Genomic DNA, 18,459 nt, shown 5'->3' with positions numbered 1-18,459 from the left:
CATTTATTTATAGGGAGCTATTCCGTACTGTGCCTGTCACGTCAGACTTGGAAACGGACTCAGAAGGTGGAACTGACACATCTAATACCAGTGATGATAAAAAAATGACACATTTTAAAGCGAACATTAGACTGACACTCTTCCATTGTTCAACCTCAACTAGCATCAAAAGGTTTCTTTAAAAAGGCCCAATTTTCTATAACTAGCACCTTCATATGGCAGTGATTAATGTCTTTATGGTGCACAAGAACCACCCAAACTATAAGCTTTAATGCAAAAGAAAAAGGGGGAAAAATGTTCCACCTCGAAGTCCCACAGTTTAATTCAAAATTAAGACAAAACAAAACAAAATAACAAAAACAACCAAAATACATCGCAGGTGAAGCATCATACGGTACGGTGAAAATGATTAAGCCTTTTGATACAAGCACATTAAACTGGCAGAATCCCAAAGCGATTGGATGTTTAGCTCCTCAGGCTCAGCCGATGATTTCCACACTGACAGAGTGGATTATTGGGGTTTACAACCTCCGAGCTTTACGTGGACGGCAGCCATTGTGCGGAACCGGGGTGTTGTCGGTGATTGACACAATCTCCAGTCCTCCCATGCTTAACCCTTTAACGGCGGACTGAACACAGAAAAGAGAAACAGAATGTTATGCAGTTGTTCATAGAAAATCAACATTTTTCATACTATGAACAATATTTTGACTAATGGTGTCAAAGTTAATGCCTTAAATTATTACTGCCATGATGTTTTTTTACAGGCTTAAGCTTAGCTGCGGCATGCTGTTTGTTACTATGATAGGACTGTCCAATCGACCCATCATGAATCAATGAGCAGCAAACTAACAAAAATGACAGTGAAGTGGAAAGCTCCAGTTTCCCCTAAAATAAAAACACTGCAGTTTACATGGAAAAAGCTTTCTTTAGGGTCAAATTTGAGCAAATAATACAAAACCAATTAACTGTAATTAACTACATAATGTGAATCATTGTACCTTGTTATTTTAATTGTTTGACAACCCTAATTTAAACAATGTTCAAAATCTAGAACTAGAAAGGTGAAAATCCAAATATGTATAAAGAGCTGTAGAATAACAAACCATAAGTCATTAGCTTTGCTTAATTGACACAAATATTACTACTTAAAGTGATGGTTTAGATGGTTTAGATCTAATTTACACAATTTTTACCTTTCCCCCAATGTCATCGAAAAAATCTTTGGCATCAAAAGTTTGTTTCTTGAGTTTTGAACTAGAGCTTCAAGGCTATTGTAATTAAAAGTACCTTATAGCCACCATACCTACCAGGTCAAGTTATGTAACCTCAAATAGTCTTGCTTATGTGGTTTTTGACACTGTATAACACATTGATATCTATGATCTATGACAGAACATTATCTACTTGAGACTATTTACCTAAAAACAGTACAGGGGTAACACATAACAAGGTAACACACTACTGTAATCACATTACATTTGCCTGTAATACATTAATGTAATGCGTTACTGTTCATAAATTCAGTAATCACAGGGCACAAAATCGATTGACCTTTTGTTGCTTGACTTTGGCAAGAGTTTGAGAGCTTTGTGAACACAACACCAACTCTCTCCAAGTATCTGAAAAGGCAACATGCTAATATGAATCTAGCAGCGAAAGACCCCCGTAGAAAGTGATGCTCATGCTGAGTGTACGCCAACCCCAAACAACCAGCCAAAGCTTAATTTTCAACATGTAAAATAAGCAATTAAATGCACTTTAGGGTGGTTTTACCAAGTTTGGCGTTGGCTTTGTGGCACTTTACACAAAGAGCATAAAAGAAAGAACTAGTACATGTCCAGTTTATTAGAATAGGGATTTGTGCTGAGGCTGAAGACAGCTTCTTGTTGGAATTTTCCCCATTTCACCTTAAATGGTGCAGCAGCTATTATAAAGCCTTTGGCACTAGAATGCATTTAAGGTGGAATGGGAAAATCTGAACAAGAAGCTGGCCAATAAGAAAGCAACTTCAGCTTCTTGGCATATGCAAGGTTAAATGTTATGGCTTTTGTTAACTGGCCATGATGAGATAACTGGGAGATGGTGCATCTCAGGGAATATTTTTAGAGAAACGCAAAAGTAACATAAAAAGTAGTGTAACAAATTATTTCCACAGTCAGTAATTAAGTAAAGTAATGCATTACCTGTTTTAAAAGTAACAAGTTATGTGTAATCCATTCTTTTTTTTGACTAATGACCACCAACACTGTCTTAAAGTGACTTGAACTGATTTGAGCTTCCTTTACTTGTTAGCTACATCAGCCTTTTAGCCTCAGTGCACAACTAAAGAAGAAAACTTCAGATAATAAACATGTCTCAGCTGATTACATATGACGTAAAGGTGAAATTGTGAACATTTGATTCTTGGTTGAACTATCAGTTTAATTATAGATTTAAAATCACCCATATATGATGGCATATTATCTTGACAAGAGAAAAAAAAATGGTGAAAATCCCTAAACCTGATATAAATGTACTCGACACAACGCGTCTCTATGCATATTATACGTACATGTTCTTTCACTTTTAGTTTTTAACATGACCTCAAACACCTTCCTCGCCACATTCTACCTAATAGCTTGCCATCGCCATTCTGTCTTAACCTCCTGCATGGTGCGGCTCCATTCTCTAAATTAGCCGGTACTGTAGTCAGAGGACTCACACTGGTTCTTGTAAGGCCACATTAGCGCAAATGCATCACGATTCTAGAAGCTCCTTGCATTCTGTGAATATGCTGGGGTGAGAAAAAGGAGTCATGTAGGTCTTGAAAGCCTCCCGTTGCCTGCGGCTCTGGAGTGACTCATTATATTCTCACCCTGCCTTAATGTCCTCCCCCGGCTTACACTCCACTGCAAAAGACCCTGCTGTGGGCCACTGGGTCAATGGTCAGCCTCATATTATTGATTGTTAAATTTGCATTCATAAGAACTACTTTGCCTTACAGGCAAGAACACAAGGGTGAAAAAAAAAAAAAGACATTGATGTCATGCCATGCTATGGACTAAAACTGTGTGTTTCGGTAGTGACATGAAAATGTAGGATTGAGTTTTTTTCAAAACTATTTAAAAAAAAAAAAGTGTAAAAGAAAACAAAAATATCATTTAAAAAGCATCAAAAAATGTAAGCATTTTTCTCACAAATGTAAATTTAGGAGTTATGGTTCGGGACAGACACCTCCCAACAGAAGATACACTATAAATGCTGATTTTGTATATATTTAGCTTATTACTATCTTTGGGATAGTAATTACTATGCTGACAAAGCTCTATATACACCATTACTTATGACTGCAGTTTGAAGTATAATTCTAAATAATAATTCTACCAATATAATATCATAGTATTATACACTATATTGCCAAAAGTATTCACTCACTGATCCAAATCACTGAATTCAGGTGTTCCAATCACTTCCATGGCCACAGGTGTATAAAACCAAGCCCCTAGGCCTGCAGACTGCTTCTACAAACATTAGTGAAAGAATGGATCGCTCTTAGGAGCTCAGTGAATTCCAGCGTGGTACCGTGACTGGACGCCACCTGCGCAACAAGTCCAGTCGTGAAATTTCATCGATACTAAATATTCCACTGTCAACTGTCAGTGGTATTATAACAAAGTGGATGCAATTGGGAACGACAGCAACTCAGCCATGAAGTGGTAGGCCACGTTAAGCGACAGAGTGGGGTCAGAGGATGCTGAGGCGCAGAGTGCACAGAGGTCGCCAACTTTCTCCAGAGTCAATCGCTACAGACTTCCAAACTTTGTGGCCTTCAGATTAGTTCAAGAACATCGTAGAGAGCTTCATGGAGTTTCCATGGCCGAGAAGCTGCATCCAAGACTTACATCACCAAGCGCAATGCAAAGCATCGAATGCAGTGGTGTAAAGTGCCGCCACTGGACTCTACAGCAGGGGAGACATGTTCTCTAGGGTGATGAATCACGCTTCTCCACCTGGCAATCGGATGGACGAGTCTGGGTTTGGCGATTGCCATGAGAACGGTACTTGTCTGACTGCATTGTGCCAAGTGCAAAGCATGGTTGAGGGGGGATTATAGTGTGGGATTATTTTTCAGGAGTTGGGCTTGGCCCCTTAGTTCCAGTGAAAGGAACTCTTAATGCTTCAGTAGACCAAGAGATTTTTTTGACAATTTCATGCTCTCAACTTTGTGGGAACAGTTTGGGGACGGCCCCTTCCTGTTCCACCATGACTGCGCACCAGTGCACAAAGAAAGGTCCATAAAGACATGGATGAGTGAGCTTGGTGTGGAAGAACTTGACTTCGCTTCTGTAAGAATGGTCAAAAATTCCCATAACCACATTCCTAAACCTTGTGGAAAGCCTTCCCAGAAGAGTTCAAGCTGTTATAGCTGCAAAGGGTCAATATGATGCCCGACATCATATTAAACCCTATGGATTAAAAATGGGATGTCACTCAAGTTCATATACGTGTGAAGGCAGACAAGTGAATAGTTCTGGAAATATAGTCTATATTAAATAACTCGACAGTGTATTTTATTTGACTTCTATCATTTTTATTTGTTTTAAGTGATTTTATCTACAGACACGATTATTCTTTATGAAACACAATGACACAATTAGCATTATGAAACAAAGAAATTATCTGCCAACAGAATAAGTTTTTCGTGACTGTGGTCGGTAAGATGCAGCTCTTTTACTGCCCTCTTGTGGTTTCACAGCGGAACTAGATTTTTAGGTTAAAAAAAAAATCCTGCTTTGCAGTAAAATAAAGCTCCCCTGATCGCTCTCCACAGTGGCACTGTGGTTAATGTAAAATGCCATTTTACCATTTAACCCTCAAGATTCGCCTGTTCACATTCTCAAAAGAAGCTGGTAAATGAGAAGCTTACTCCAGCCTTGAATGAAATCAAATGTCGAGAGTCATTTTATGAGAAACTGTTCTACTTTTGAGGAAAAGTTTCCTGCTGGAGATGTGAGAAAAGCAGCTATAGCTGAGCTAAAACTTAAAGCAGAGCAAAGTAAGTCTGTGTTTTCTGTTAAGATCATATTTTTTAGCTTACAGTAGCACATTAGCACATACTGGGACATATTTATGTCCAAGATGGTAAAATGGACATAAAATGTTGTGGTTCCCAAGGTGGTTTGATTTTTGTTGAAAAGATTAAATGGCTCATCTTACCATTTGGCCTGCCAACCCCTGTTCTAGAACAAATAAAACAAATACCATCTAGACCTAACTTGAATAATCAACATCCATCTTCTGATATACTATACACATCATCAGTGGGGTCACTAGGTGTTTCAGGTCTTTCAACATCAGACACCACTACTCTGGAGACCCAACTGGAGATGAATTATTTTATAAAAATTAGTATGTATCTCTATATAAACATATAATGGCTTCATTTAAGATATTTCATTTGCCTAGACATAATTCTTTGCAGTGTACTCAGTCACCGAGTCTTTCTACATCTTAAAAAATTTCTCCACCATGATCTGCAAAAGCTTCACGTTATGCCAGCTAAGAAACCTGACATGCTCCAACTGCTTCATCATCTTTGCTCTGTCTATTTTCCCTACCAGCTTACAGCGGGCAATTGTCCAGACTGGTTCTTTGTTGGCACCACCACACACGGCATAAAGCTTCAGAATTTTGGACTTACATTTTGCCCATTTATTTTGATTAAGTCTAAACTAATGTAATTGTACTATCGTGATAATTTCTCATGCTGCATTCCATCCACTCTATTCTTTCAGCCCTAAATTTACCAACCACTCACTGAATTGCTGCTGGACTAAACCTACAGCCATCAAACTTGCCTGTATCTCACTATAGTGAGCTCCAAATGTGATGCTTTTTGCAATTTTGGCTACGTTCTTCAGTGGACATGAATGCAGACCATCTGCTTTTACACACAAGTATATTCAACCATATCAGACGAATCATACTAAAATCTAAAGCATCTGAAGGATTTTTCAAATAAGTTATTTATAATATTTTATACTTAATAACTTTCAGAAATTGCTGATGCACAGACATCATCTCATCCTGGTTTGTGCTGCTGCCTTCTTTAGTTCCGGCTCATTTTGGACGGGTTAGGTCTGAAAGCCTCTTTGGTTGCCAGGGCAGTGTCTTTTGGATCGCTGTCCTAATGCATGAGCACACAAGCCTTTTTTTGTAGACTACAGAATTCACCCGGCTGGCACTGTTAGAAGCCGCTTCCAGTGGCAGCCACACAAGCCCAAGCAATGTTTCACAGATGGTGGTATACACTGGATCAGGGGAAGTTTCCTTTTTTTCTCTGTGCGCTTTCATTTTGGTACATTGTAACACAAATTAATTTGCACGCATCCACCCATCTGTAAGAATCTGTTTAATGAACAGACTCCTGGTTTGGTCCAAATAAAAAAACTGCATGACAAACAAAAAAGGATACAAAGTATCACTGATGTGAATCACCTCTCTTGTGAAGAAACAAAAGAGTTGAGAATGAACAGCACCCCCTTGTGGAGAATTTTCAGCCTGCTAAATGTGAATGAGTGAGTTATAAGCCAGTCTCTTTGCATAAAGTACTTTGCATCTAAAAAGATACAGACACAATTCAGGGTAGAGTAGCCTAAACTACACCATAAGGCCCGGGACACACCAAGCCAGCTTGGGCACCATTAAGCACCTTCAGGCTCTTGGTGAGTCAATGGACAACCGTCACCCGTGGTCAGTGCTGTGTACAGCAACATTAGCTCTAGTCTTTTTTAGCTGACTGAGCGTGTTGAATCAGCAACGGCTGTGAGAGTGGGTCAACAAGGAGGAAAACGGAAACAAGAAAAAGCACCAGTGTAAATGGCAAAGCTTTAATACTATGAATAGGCATTTTAACTATTCCTGCTATTCAAATGTCCAAATATTTAAATCAATAATACCTAATTATTGCGTTCCCAATGAAAAAGCAATAACACTGTTGCGAATAAACACAGATGTATGAGAGCTTTGCACATGCTCTGATAACACATTAATATAAAATAAAGCATATTATACTGACTTTTTCACTGTTTGTCATATAATTATGAAATTTTAATTCACATTGTCATGTACAAAGTTTAATTTTAAGTAGTGTTTTTACCCACTAAGTGCCAATAATTTGGTCTATTTCCTTTTAAAAAACTAAATTTAAACACAGATATTTGAAGCTTATAAACCTATATATATTAAATATTATATTAAATCATAAACGTAGCTTGATTTGAATTTTTTTTCTTTGTGTGCTGCAGTTTTTAATTTTAGGCTACTGTCAACTCCTGCCACAGAGAGTTGTTCCCCTTTGTGCAGCCACATTAAGTATGTGCATATGGACCATCAGCTGTAGTTTTTGAGTCCAAATTATTACAGGACATGAAAGGTGATGGTGAGCTAACAGAAGGCAATCATCATACAGTTGGTGGTACTTACAAAAGGTCAGCTTGATGCGTTTTGAGCTTAAGAGTTCTATGCTGTTATGGAAATAAAGGAGCCATAGTGAACATTTTCAGGGCACAAAACTATCTGATACTGACACTTTTCCACTGCATGGTACCAGTTTGACTCAAGCCATCTCAAATTTTTTTGGTTTTCCATTATGCAAACCTGGATAAATTGAATGGATACTATATCTACAGTGGAAAACAAAGTAGCTGGTACCAAAAGTGAGTTGAGATGTGCCATGCAGTGGAAAACCGACTAATAAGACTAAACCGCAAACATATACTTTCTATGTTTTTATAGTTTAAAGAATGCACCAATCTTCCACACAAACTAGTGTGGTCACTTGCTCAATCTCACAAGCAAGCTAGCTAATGCTAACTACCTTGCAAGCAAAAAAGCTATGCTTGCCATTCGTGACGAAGGCCAGTCTAACGTTGCCTGATTGGCCAGATGCTGTGCAGCGGCCACATTTACCTGCATAAAGTTGAAGTTTGCAATATTTAGTTGCTGCGTGGCGAGGCACATTTCGGCACACCGCAAACCATCATGCACCATGCCACTGAAATAAATATGAATAGGCGAGGCAAAGTTGCAAGAAGACACATACAGTAACATGACAGAAGCTGCCCTAAATAAACTAATGAGCTAAAACTACAGCTAACCAATAACTCAGGAAGCTAATTGAGACTGCTCATTTTTTACAGAGTTTTCCTCCTCAGTGGACAACGTGCCAACTTATTAATTAATCAAGGAAATGTACTTCCAACTGTTCCTAGATTTAGCAGGAATGTATAACATACTTACGAGCAAAATTTTAACATTTTACAGTTTTGTTAAAACAAAATCAGCATTTTGTGTCCTTCTGTTGTGAAACGTAACAAATGCCTGAATAGTGATTTCAGCATTCGAATATTGCCACCTTGAAATACTCAAGTACTCATGTAAATCTCCAGCCTAAAGCCACATTCAAGTAAAAGTAGTGTTACTTTCATGGAATAATGACTTGAATAAAAGAACAAGTTTCTTTTCAAACAACAACTCAAGCGGAACAAAGTTAACCGCTTAAAAACTACTTAAGTATTGAATAACTTCACAGATCATCCAGCATCTATCAGCACTGGACATGACGTTTGTCAGAACATGACATTTGTTTTAATAATAATAATAATAATAATAATAACAACAATAAGTTCAGTTTATATTTTCTATTTCACTGTTCAAATGTCCATATGTTAAAATCGAAGTACCTTTAATAAAGGACTTTGAAATGTTAGAGTTTCAAAATATTCCCACTCCATATGGTCCATTAATGGAAATTCTGCCACAAAAACAGCCTGTTTTGAATGAACTGTTCCTGTGATGTCACGAGTACCAACACATTTACACATATCCTGATATTCAGCTTACAGCAGTTTAGCTCTGCATATTCATCTTGAAGGCAATGTTTAAGCAATGTTTAATTCTAAGAAAGAAATGATCATGTAAAAAATAATTATGGTACATAATTGTAAAATATGTTATGAGTAAACCTCTGAGGAAAAAATAAAAGACAAAAAAAAATACCATCAAAAAAAGATCAAACAAATTACATGAAACTAAGTACATACAAGCAGTTACTTCCTACTTCTGCAGTTACGTAATGCACTTTTTTACATTTCAGATCTTTCTATGAGATCAATGCCAATTGGACAAATTTTAATTGCTTTCGTGTCAAGAAATCACATTTTTATCATAGCTTCAAGTACATATTCCACTAAACTCACATTTTCAAGGTTAGAGCTACTAAGGTAGGTTTTTCAACAGAAATTAATATGACTTTGCTGTGAATGTAGCTAAATATTTCATTAAACTCCTTTCTGAGTCTATTTTGTGAAACAGGGTGGATGTTATGCTGGATTTACTGTTTTAAGATGGACAAGAATTATTCATGTTGAATAAAACATACTGTAAACTGGTTTATACTTCTCCTTGAGTTCATAAGAAAAAAAAAACTACCAACCTGGTGACAGAAAGATGGTACCAAGTTGTACAGTGATTAACTGAGGTATGAATCGAAGTCAAAGTTGCATGATATCTATGAAACTAAGAAATTGTACTGTTTGTATTGAAAAATTGTATTGAAAAATATATGCCCATTTTGAATTTGATGCAACAAAAAAAGTTCAAACGGAGACATGTTTACCTCTGTGTTTCATCACCTCTTCTTTCACAAACCCAGGAACACTATTTTTCATTTTATAATGTGCCAAATGATTTCAACTGGCAGGCCAGTTTAGCGCCCGGACTGTAATAGATGCAGAATGTGGTTTGAAATTGTCTTGCTGAAATAATCAAGGCCTTCTCTGAAAAAGACGTCATCTGGATGGCAGCATATGTTGCCAAATCATGTATATATCATTCAGCATTAATGGTGCCAGTCACTCATGCCATGTGCGCTAATGCACCACTATACCATCACGAATACTGGCTTTTGAACTATGCACTGATAGCAAGCTGAGTAGTCTTTAGGCCGGAGGACACAGGACACTTTTTCACTTCCCCTCAGTCCATTTAAAAGGACTACGGGCCCAGAGAAGGTGGCAGCATTCCTGGATTCTCTTTATATTTGGTTTCTTCTTCGCGTTTAAGAGTTTTATTTGGCATTTGTGGATGTAGCACTGAACTGTTTTCATAGACAGTGTTTTTCAGAAGTGTTTCTCAGCCTCTCTGGGATGCTTTATTTATACCCAATCATGTTACTGAACTGTTGACAATTAACCACCATGTGTTTTGTAAGCATTGCACAAATTTATCAGCCTTTTGTTGCACCGTCCCAACTTTTTTGGAACTTGTTTTTGGCATCAAATTCAAAATGGGCAGATATTTTTCAAAATACAATAACATGTCTCAGTTTCAACATTTGATATGTTGTCTTTGAAGCATTTTCAATGAAATATATGGTTTAAATGATTTGCACATCATTACGTTTTGTTTTTATTTACATTTTGCACAGCATCCCAACTTTTTTGGAAATGGGGTTGTAGAGTAAAACCCCATTATCCATGATAAAATCAGTGTAACATGGCCTCAAGTTACTTACTGCCTTCAAAAAGATGGACAACATAAAATCTGATGAAATATATAACATTACTATTAACAATAATCAAGATACATAATTATTACACTAACAAAGGCTTATTATTCAGTAACTACAAGAACTTCCACGCAAACTGTCTGAGCCATTCTTAGGTTATAGAAGTGTAATACATCTTAAGGCCCATGATTGGGCCATGGCCATTCAAGTGGTTAATGCAAAAACATTCACTTAATAAGTAGTATTTGCTCTGCAAATTACCAGCACAAAGACAATGTTAAAGCCTATTAACTCCTCTTTTTGGTTTCCAGTCTTAACATTTAGCACCAACTTAATAGGATTGTACATCCCTTTTTCCATGCTGTAGCTATATCTCAAACAGATATTTGCTCCCTTGGTAGTGCACTACATAGGAATTCAAATACTGGCTCCTGCACCCAAACACAATATGCCTAACAAATAGCCATTTGGGATTCAGCCATATGTACACTACACCATACTGCACACATAGTGCACTACAGAAGGAAGGAGATTAAGCCTGGGTCTGATGCTACTTAAGGCAGATCGGACTAAAACAGACACTATAGACCTATATACAGGATGGAGCCTATCTCAGCGAATAATGGGCAGAAGGCAGGATACACCCTGGACAGATTGCCAGTCCATGGCAGTGCATGACTTGTAAAACAGAAATCAAATGTTGAGAGGCTGTAGTTGGTGCATGTACATCGAGTACTTTGCAGTGGCCTCGAGCATGGCTCAGCTACTCAGATTTTAGGATCAAATTTTAGTAATTAGGCAACATGGCAATGGTTATGGCCTCTGGAGTGGTGGGAGTTTGCATGTTCTCCCTGTGTCTGCGTGGGTTTCCTCCGGGTTCTCCGGTTTCCTCCCACAGTCCAAAGACATGCAGTCAGACCAATTGGACATGTTAAATTACCCCTGGGTGTGAGTGTGTGAGTGACTGTCTGTGTCTGTCTGTCTGCCCTGCGATGGACTGGCGACCTGTCCAGGGTGTATCCTGCCTTCCGCCCGAAGACTGCTGGGATAGGCTCCAGCATCCCCCCGCGACCCTGACGGAGAAGCGGCTTAGAAAATGGATGGATGGATGGATGGCAATGGTTATATTAGAATAATGTCTGACAGTCAAGACATCTTATCAACAGACAGCTTACTTCATGTATATGGCACTGCAGAAGGGAGTTCATTGCTCCATTGCAATTGATAAAAATAATCTCACTACAACAACATGCTTACTATGGTAACAATGTTAATTTATAACATTTCTGGACCTAATTTATGTATTATAATATATAATATATAATATATGTATTGTAATATTATGTATATTAATGTTTCTTTTTCATAGGGTAAATTTCACTCTCACGGCTCCTGAGTGGTGCAAGTGCTGGCTGTTTAAGCATCGGCCCTGCCATCAGGAGATTGTGAGTTCGATCTGCAGTGATACCACAGCCATCCATGGCTGGGAGTCAAGGAAGGATAAGTGGCCTCACTCTCCCTCCATCACTAAGACAGTCCTCCCTCTCTCCACATCACACTTAGCCCTTAGTGCTCCCTCTTGCGCATTCACATCTAGGTGTAGGTGTGTCCCGATTTTTGTTGAGATGGAGGGGTAGGGCAAAGTGTTAGGGCTACATGGCCCTCAGTTTTCTCAGAGACACACTCCAAACAGAGTGTAATGAGGGAAAAAGAAAACTCAGCAAGCTGGCTGCACAAGAGACCAAAGAGACTCACAAATATGAGTATTTTCTTAATAATTAAAATAAAATAGTTAAAATGTACCATTGTATTTTCCTAGCTTAATGTCGTTTCAATATATTTTGGTCCTCTTCTTTATAACAAGCACAAAACAAATTGCTAATAGTATGCTAATGTCTCGGTAGCAAGCAAGCTAAATTTCTCGTTCCACCCTAAATAGTCCAGCAGTACTGACTCTTTGAAGGATGTTTAATGAATGCAACTGCTGCTACATTTATGGTGGAACAGGAAAATTTGAAAAAGAAGATGGTGAACAGCTGACAAACAACTTTTTTGAGGGTTGTCCCATCCAGAAAGTGTACCAAAGTGTACCACTACACCTTGTAACTCAGTTCCAAAGGGGCAACGGGACACTCAAAAACAAGGGGTAGGGCTATAAATAAAAAAAATTATGCTATCAAAATCTACAACAGGCTCATATCAGACAATTTCAACCAAAAGACAGTGTGAAGTTTGAAATAGGAATCCAAAGCTGAGAGGCCATAACTCTTTTGCAGGATGCTATGTTAGATTTGTCAGTTCAATCTGTTGCATGTATATAGGCTAGAACTTCACCTGCTCAATCGATCACTTTTTAAAACCCTTATTAAAATGCATTCAAATGAGAGCAATAATGACTGCTTGTAATTTTTATCCATTTTATACAACACTGTTGCAAATTACAAAATACAATGTGGTGTAAATGTGTATTAAAATCACAGGGACCAGTTTCTGAATCAAAGATCCTAGAAACCAAAGCCTGAACTAAAAAGTATTCATCACTGGCACTGAAATTTAGTCCAAGACTAGACATGTGTCCAGGAAAATGTCTCTAAATGGTTAACATTAAGTTAGTCAGTCAACTTAAGTCAGTTAAGCAAACTCACTGCAGAAAGTAATTCTAAATAATTGTATCCACTGGCTACTTTGTTTATAGTTCTCTTGTGTTCAGACATCCCAGAAAAAATCTGCAATTTTCTATGGACCACATGCTTATATTACAGACATGTACTACTGTAATATATGTATAATATTACAATTATGTTACCCATTATACAAGATATAGCACATTGATGTGAAGCATTAGCAATACTTACCAAGCGTCCTGGCCCTAGTCCTTTGACTAGTACTCGAACAAATGTCACCCCCTTTGCTTGTGCCTTCTGTTCAGAGGAGACAAAGTACAGCACTTGTTCTATTAACAGCTAATAAATAACTGAAGCAAAACAAATTTGCAGGGGGTTATTTAGCGAGGACTCTGTGAAAAATACTGATTTAGTTGATACTGCTTGTGTCCACACATAAATGAATGGCTATAAGAATAAAGTCATGCAGTTATTATCCACAGTGCTACTGCGCAGGGTTCTCATTAACTTCCCCACAGCAAACGCTGATGAAATTAGGAGCACAGCGCAAAGGAAACTTAGAAGGAGAAGGATGAACATGGACCTAAATATCTGAATGATAGCCCTGTCCCTCTGCATAATTGTCGGTATATGAGTGAATAAACTCAATGTACAGAAAGCTTCTCCAATTATAAAAACCAAAGGTTGCCTGATGTACTTGACTCGAGGATGATAGTTACATTAATATGTAGAGAAGCACATCCTCGCACAGGGAGGCAGAAGGGAGGTTAACAAACATTGCACAACAAGTCCAGTGCTGGTTATGTTTTTGCAGCGCTTGGTTAATCCCTACCACCATCAATAAGTTAGATGTTTACATTGAACCATACGTAATTTATTTCATCCAAAATTCTAAAGCTATAAGCATAATTGTAATGACACTTGATACCACCTTAATACATTACTAAAACATTACTCAAAGGGACAGTGCTGCCATCCAGTGGACAACAGTGTGGAACAAACACATAGGAAAGGTAGGAAAGCAATATGAGAATTCAGAAAGTGTGCAAATTAAGCAAGAAATGATTTTGCTGAAAGGATTTACAAACAAAAACTCCATTTCGGAAACGTCACTAAAACATTTCATATATATCCTCGGTGAGGTGTCCATTATATGAGCAACGGATTCAGATTCTTTCCTATACTGTATTCTTTCTTGGGGTGTGGGTGGGCAATGGGAGGATATTTATCATTATGATGATAAATAATGTTACATTATGCAACAATATCTAACTGAGTCAACACATCCTCTACAGAGAACGCACGTCTGCACATTTTAATGTACAATTATTGTTTGCTGAAATTAACCTATTGGAAAAAACTATGGCACATTTTATATTTGATGCTTTATTTTTACTGAAAACTTTAAATAAACAAATTGTGCACTAAAATATGACAATATATATTTTTATACAGTACAATGTAGAGGATGCATTAAAAAAAAATAACATGTCACACTTTTGCATATTACTGTATCATACTTGTTTTTTAATTTGGTCTCTACTGGGCCTTTTTTCTCTGTTCCAACTTATCAAACCTCTGAAAAACAAAATAGTGTGATGCATAATGCATCATAAATACATTTTCTCAACACACAATACGCATACTTTGAGTTTTAATGAGTTGGAACAGTAAAGCATTTTAAAAATCACATCAAAAACTATAACTACAGTGATTTTTATTCAACATTTTACATAATAATCTGTACTAAATCCAGTTAAATTGACAGTCCTATAAAATAAATATATCCTATAAATAAAAATAAAAAATATCCTATAAAATAAAATAAATATGTCCTATAATAAACTATGCAGTGGGTCAGTGTTCTTTAAGTACCGAAGACATCCATGATATGCTCAGAAAAGCTTACTGTAACACAATCTGGCAACGTATCAGTATTGTTATATTCTTGCAATCTTGTCTACCCTTACATATATACTGGTTTAACTAAACACTAATACAGTAGTATTCTGAAAGCTGAATGTATCTTACAGCAGCGGCAGAGATTCCGGCTGTCTGGGCTGCGATTGGGGTGGACTTCTTTACATTGCGGAAGCCCTCTGTCCCACAGGAGGTTCTGGCCATGGACTGGCCCTCGCTGTTTGTCACCTGGATGTGAGTGCTGCAGAGAAAAGTGAATATACTCTTAGAACTTCACTCCATCTCTGGACTCTATGCACTTGTGTTTAAATATTGCATGAATGCTTCTATACAGAGGCCTAACTTGTCTCCCACAAACAACTAGAGAGCAAAAGAACTTATGGATGATCTTGCAGCACTAAGAAAACGCCTTGAGGCAAAAAAAACTGACCACTTTAGTTTAGTACACAGCGGGGTATGTAATCATGCCATCATGCTCAGCTGTGGCTGGCTTACTGGTTTCCTTTCACTGTTAGCCACACTAGCATGTTTGGTCAAACTATTGTTTAAAAATAAATCAACTTACTTGTTATATGTGGCTTTTATATGGACTATTGGTAGTTCCTCAAACTTCTTGCCGCCCCATCTCAATGCACTGTCTTGTCCAGGAAAGGGAGGGTAAAAACTGTGGAGGAGAGAAAAGATAACAACACTGATCCAGGACTGTGAAGGGAAATAAACAGGTATTTTTTTTAATTATTTGCATATCATAAGACATTTAAAAGCAATTAAGGGTTGCCAAAGAACAGGCATTTCATATAGCATTTTTCTTGCGCAAAGTCACTGTCAATACTATTAGTTTCACTCTATATTGATAGAAAAAAAAAACAGGACTATAGAAAAATATAGAATATGAACAAAATGTAATGCAACTGTATGGAAAAAACACAGGCAAGACAAATGTTTCCATTTGCTCCTAAAGAAAAACTTCCATAAGAGGAGCACAGCATGACTACAAAAACACCAGTAAATCTTGCTTCATGAAGAAAAAAAATCCAATAAATATTTTTACTCTATTTTACACAGAGAAACTGAAATCTTTCCTAATTAATAAGCACATATGATAAAGCCCAACATCATTAGTAAATCTGTTCATGCATACTGGGGAATATATGTATTGGGCTTTTGACGTACCTGAAGTCTTCTGAGCTTTTTGCAGGAGTAGTGGATGTGGCTGCGACCTCTTGTGGTTGAGTTTCAGCCTCTTGTAAATGGGCAACGCTTGTGGACAGCAGCTGCGACACCTTCACATTTCCTCCACTGCATCAAGAACAATGGGACAAATTATGACCATCTCAATTTACAGATCAATTTAAATCTAAAATCAAGCACGGAATGAATATTATTACATGATTTTTTTCTGAAATGTATTAACACTGATTGTCAAAAAACACCAAAGTACTGCAGTACCCTGCAAAATTCAGCTTTGATTTCTTTAATTATTTTAACAGACATTAAGTATATTAAGCTATTTATTCCTCAGGAGACATTTCAGAGAATATTACATATAAGATGGTCTACTTGCATAACGCATGATGACGTTAACAGAAAACTGGAAAAAGTTCAAAAGTTCTTAAAAAATACAGAACAAATGGGACTCCTAACAACTGAACAAAACCCAGTAGACACCAAAATTGTCCCCATCAGATAAACAGCACTTAAAGGTTTCATCATTGACAGAGAAGAGAAAATCGAGCTGCTTCAACATCTGAAAAACATCCACAGGTTTTTCTGTCCAACCTTCCACTGTGAGAAGACGACTCAGCGCTATGGGTCTGAAAGGATGTGAGCTGTCAAGAAGAACCTCACTGAGAAAAGGAGATGAACACATCAAACAAAGAAGCTGAACAATGGACTGACCACCCCAGAGTCCAGACCTCAACATCACTGAATGTTTGTGGGATTACTTGGACTGTAAAAAGCAAAAAAAAAAACAAAAAACACAACTTCTAAGACTGAACTTTGGAGGTGTGGAAAAATACCCCTGCATATTTCTTTAAAAAACTAAAAGTGAGTCTCATGAAAAGAATAAAATGGTGGCCACACTACATATTAAAAATGTATAAATTGTATTTAACTGTTTAGGCTTCTGTGTAATTTACTGCTATATAAACTTTGTTTTTTCCTAAGAATGAAAACTGAATAACTTGTACTAAAAGGGTAATTCCAACAAAATTAGTGAATAATTCCATCCTTTGGAAGTAAACCGAGTTACTCAGAGTGGTTTGATGTGAAATGGCTTGTAGTAAACTTACAGACTCAGATTTCTTTACAGTGGTGGTGATAGAAACCAGGGGTCACAATATCTACAACACACATATAGCCAATTTATTTACTGCCCAAAACCACCAGTGAAACTATATGCTTTATGAGTGTTTATGTAATGTTGATGATAAAACAGGCATACATCTAAAGAAATATTAAAAGAAAAAGTTTTCTTTTGGCACAATTTCACAGCCTGTATGTATCCCCCACCAATAACTGATTAAAATCAATTGACTAAAATACATTTTTAAGCCAAAAATGTTTCACAAAACTAACACAACGTGTCAGATATCACAGCATATATCTAACCATAACTTTCTGTGAGGGAGGACGTCTGGTTCCTATCACCACCACTGTAAACAATGCTGACTTGGTAAGTATCTCTAGAACAGAGCAGTTTACACCAAACCACTTTGGTGACTTTGTTTACAACTTAAGCATTTAATTAAGCAGAATTTTGGAAAAATCGTTGGAGTTCCCCTTTAATGGCCATGTTGACAGTAATTCTAGCAAATATAAGTTGATATCTGTTTCAAGCACAGTACATTAGGTTGCCTGAAGAGACACGTTAATGAATGGATAGTGGAAACTGGGAAAGGCGTTTTAAAGTTGGGGAAACTTCATCAACACACAAACAGGCAATTCAGGTCGTTACCATCACTGCCCTACGCTGCAATACACACGGAGACAGTCTGACAAATACACTAAACACAGAACTTACGTCGGCCTCCCGGCTGCATTCAAAGGCTCAAGCAGCTGCTGACATGAGCCTCGTACGAGGCTGGACAGCGCAGAACTGATTTTATACATGATTTTTATGCCATTTGCTGTCCATCGAAAAGTCACCACAACCAGCGTTGCATGACATTGAGCTCCGTGTATCCCGGATGTTACATTTGCTGAAACTGAAGGGGTCGGTACGGTTAGTTTTCCTCTTGTAGTCTTCACAAACTGCATATATCACACATATATATGAAGTAGGGACATATATTTCATTTCTATCTAATGAATTTCAATTTACAATCATATTCACCGCCAGTTCCAGCCCTTATTTCCCAA

At 37.5% G+C, this 18,459-nt stretch overlaps 1 protein-coding gene across 1 annotated transcript; it reads right to left on the bottom strand.

Annotated features, from left to right (window-relative positions):
- Window positions 1-267: 267 nt before the first annotated feature.
- On the bottom strand, window positions 268-18,292 carry mrps11 (mitochondrial ribosomal protein S11). Its single transcript, XM_017699527.2, has 6 exons — window positions 18,122-18,292; window positions 16,270-16,395; window positions 15,662-15,760; window positions 15,208-15,337; window positions 13,408-13,473; window positions 268-629 (listed from the first exon to the last, which is right to left on the bottom strand). The coding sequence occupies exons 1-6, from the start codon at window positions 18,208-18,210 to the stop codon at window positions 522-524; spliced, it is 618 nt and encodes a 205-aa protein (XP_017555016.1). The 5' UTR covers window positions 18,211-18,292; the 3' UTR covers window positions 268-521.
- Between the last annotated feature and the right edge of the window lie 167 nt (window positions 18,293-18,459).

Source organism: Pygocentrus nattereri, chromosome 15 (assembly GCF_015220715.1).
Source record: "Pygocentrus nattereri isolate fPygNat1 chromosome 15, fPygNat1.pri, whole genome shotgun sequence".
NCBI classification, from domain to species: Eukaryota; Metazoa; Chordata; class Actinopteri; order Characiformes; family Serrasalmidae; genus Pygocentrus; species Pygocentrus nattereri.
This window is presented reverse-complemented; position numbering and strand designations above follow the sequence as displayed.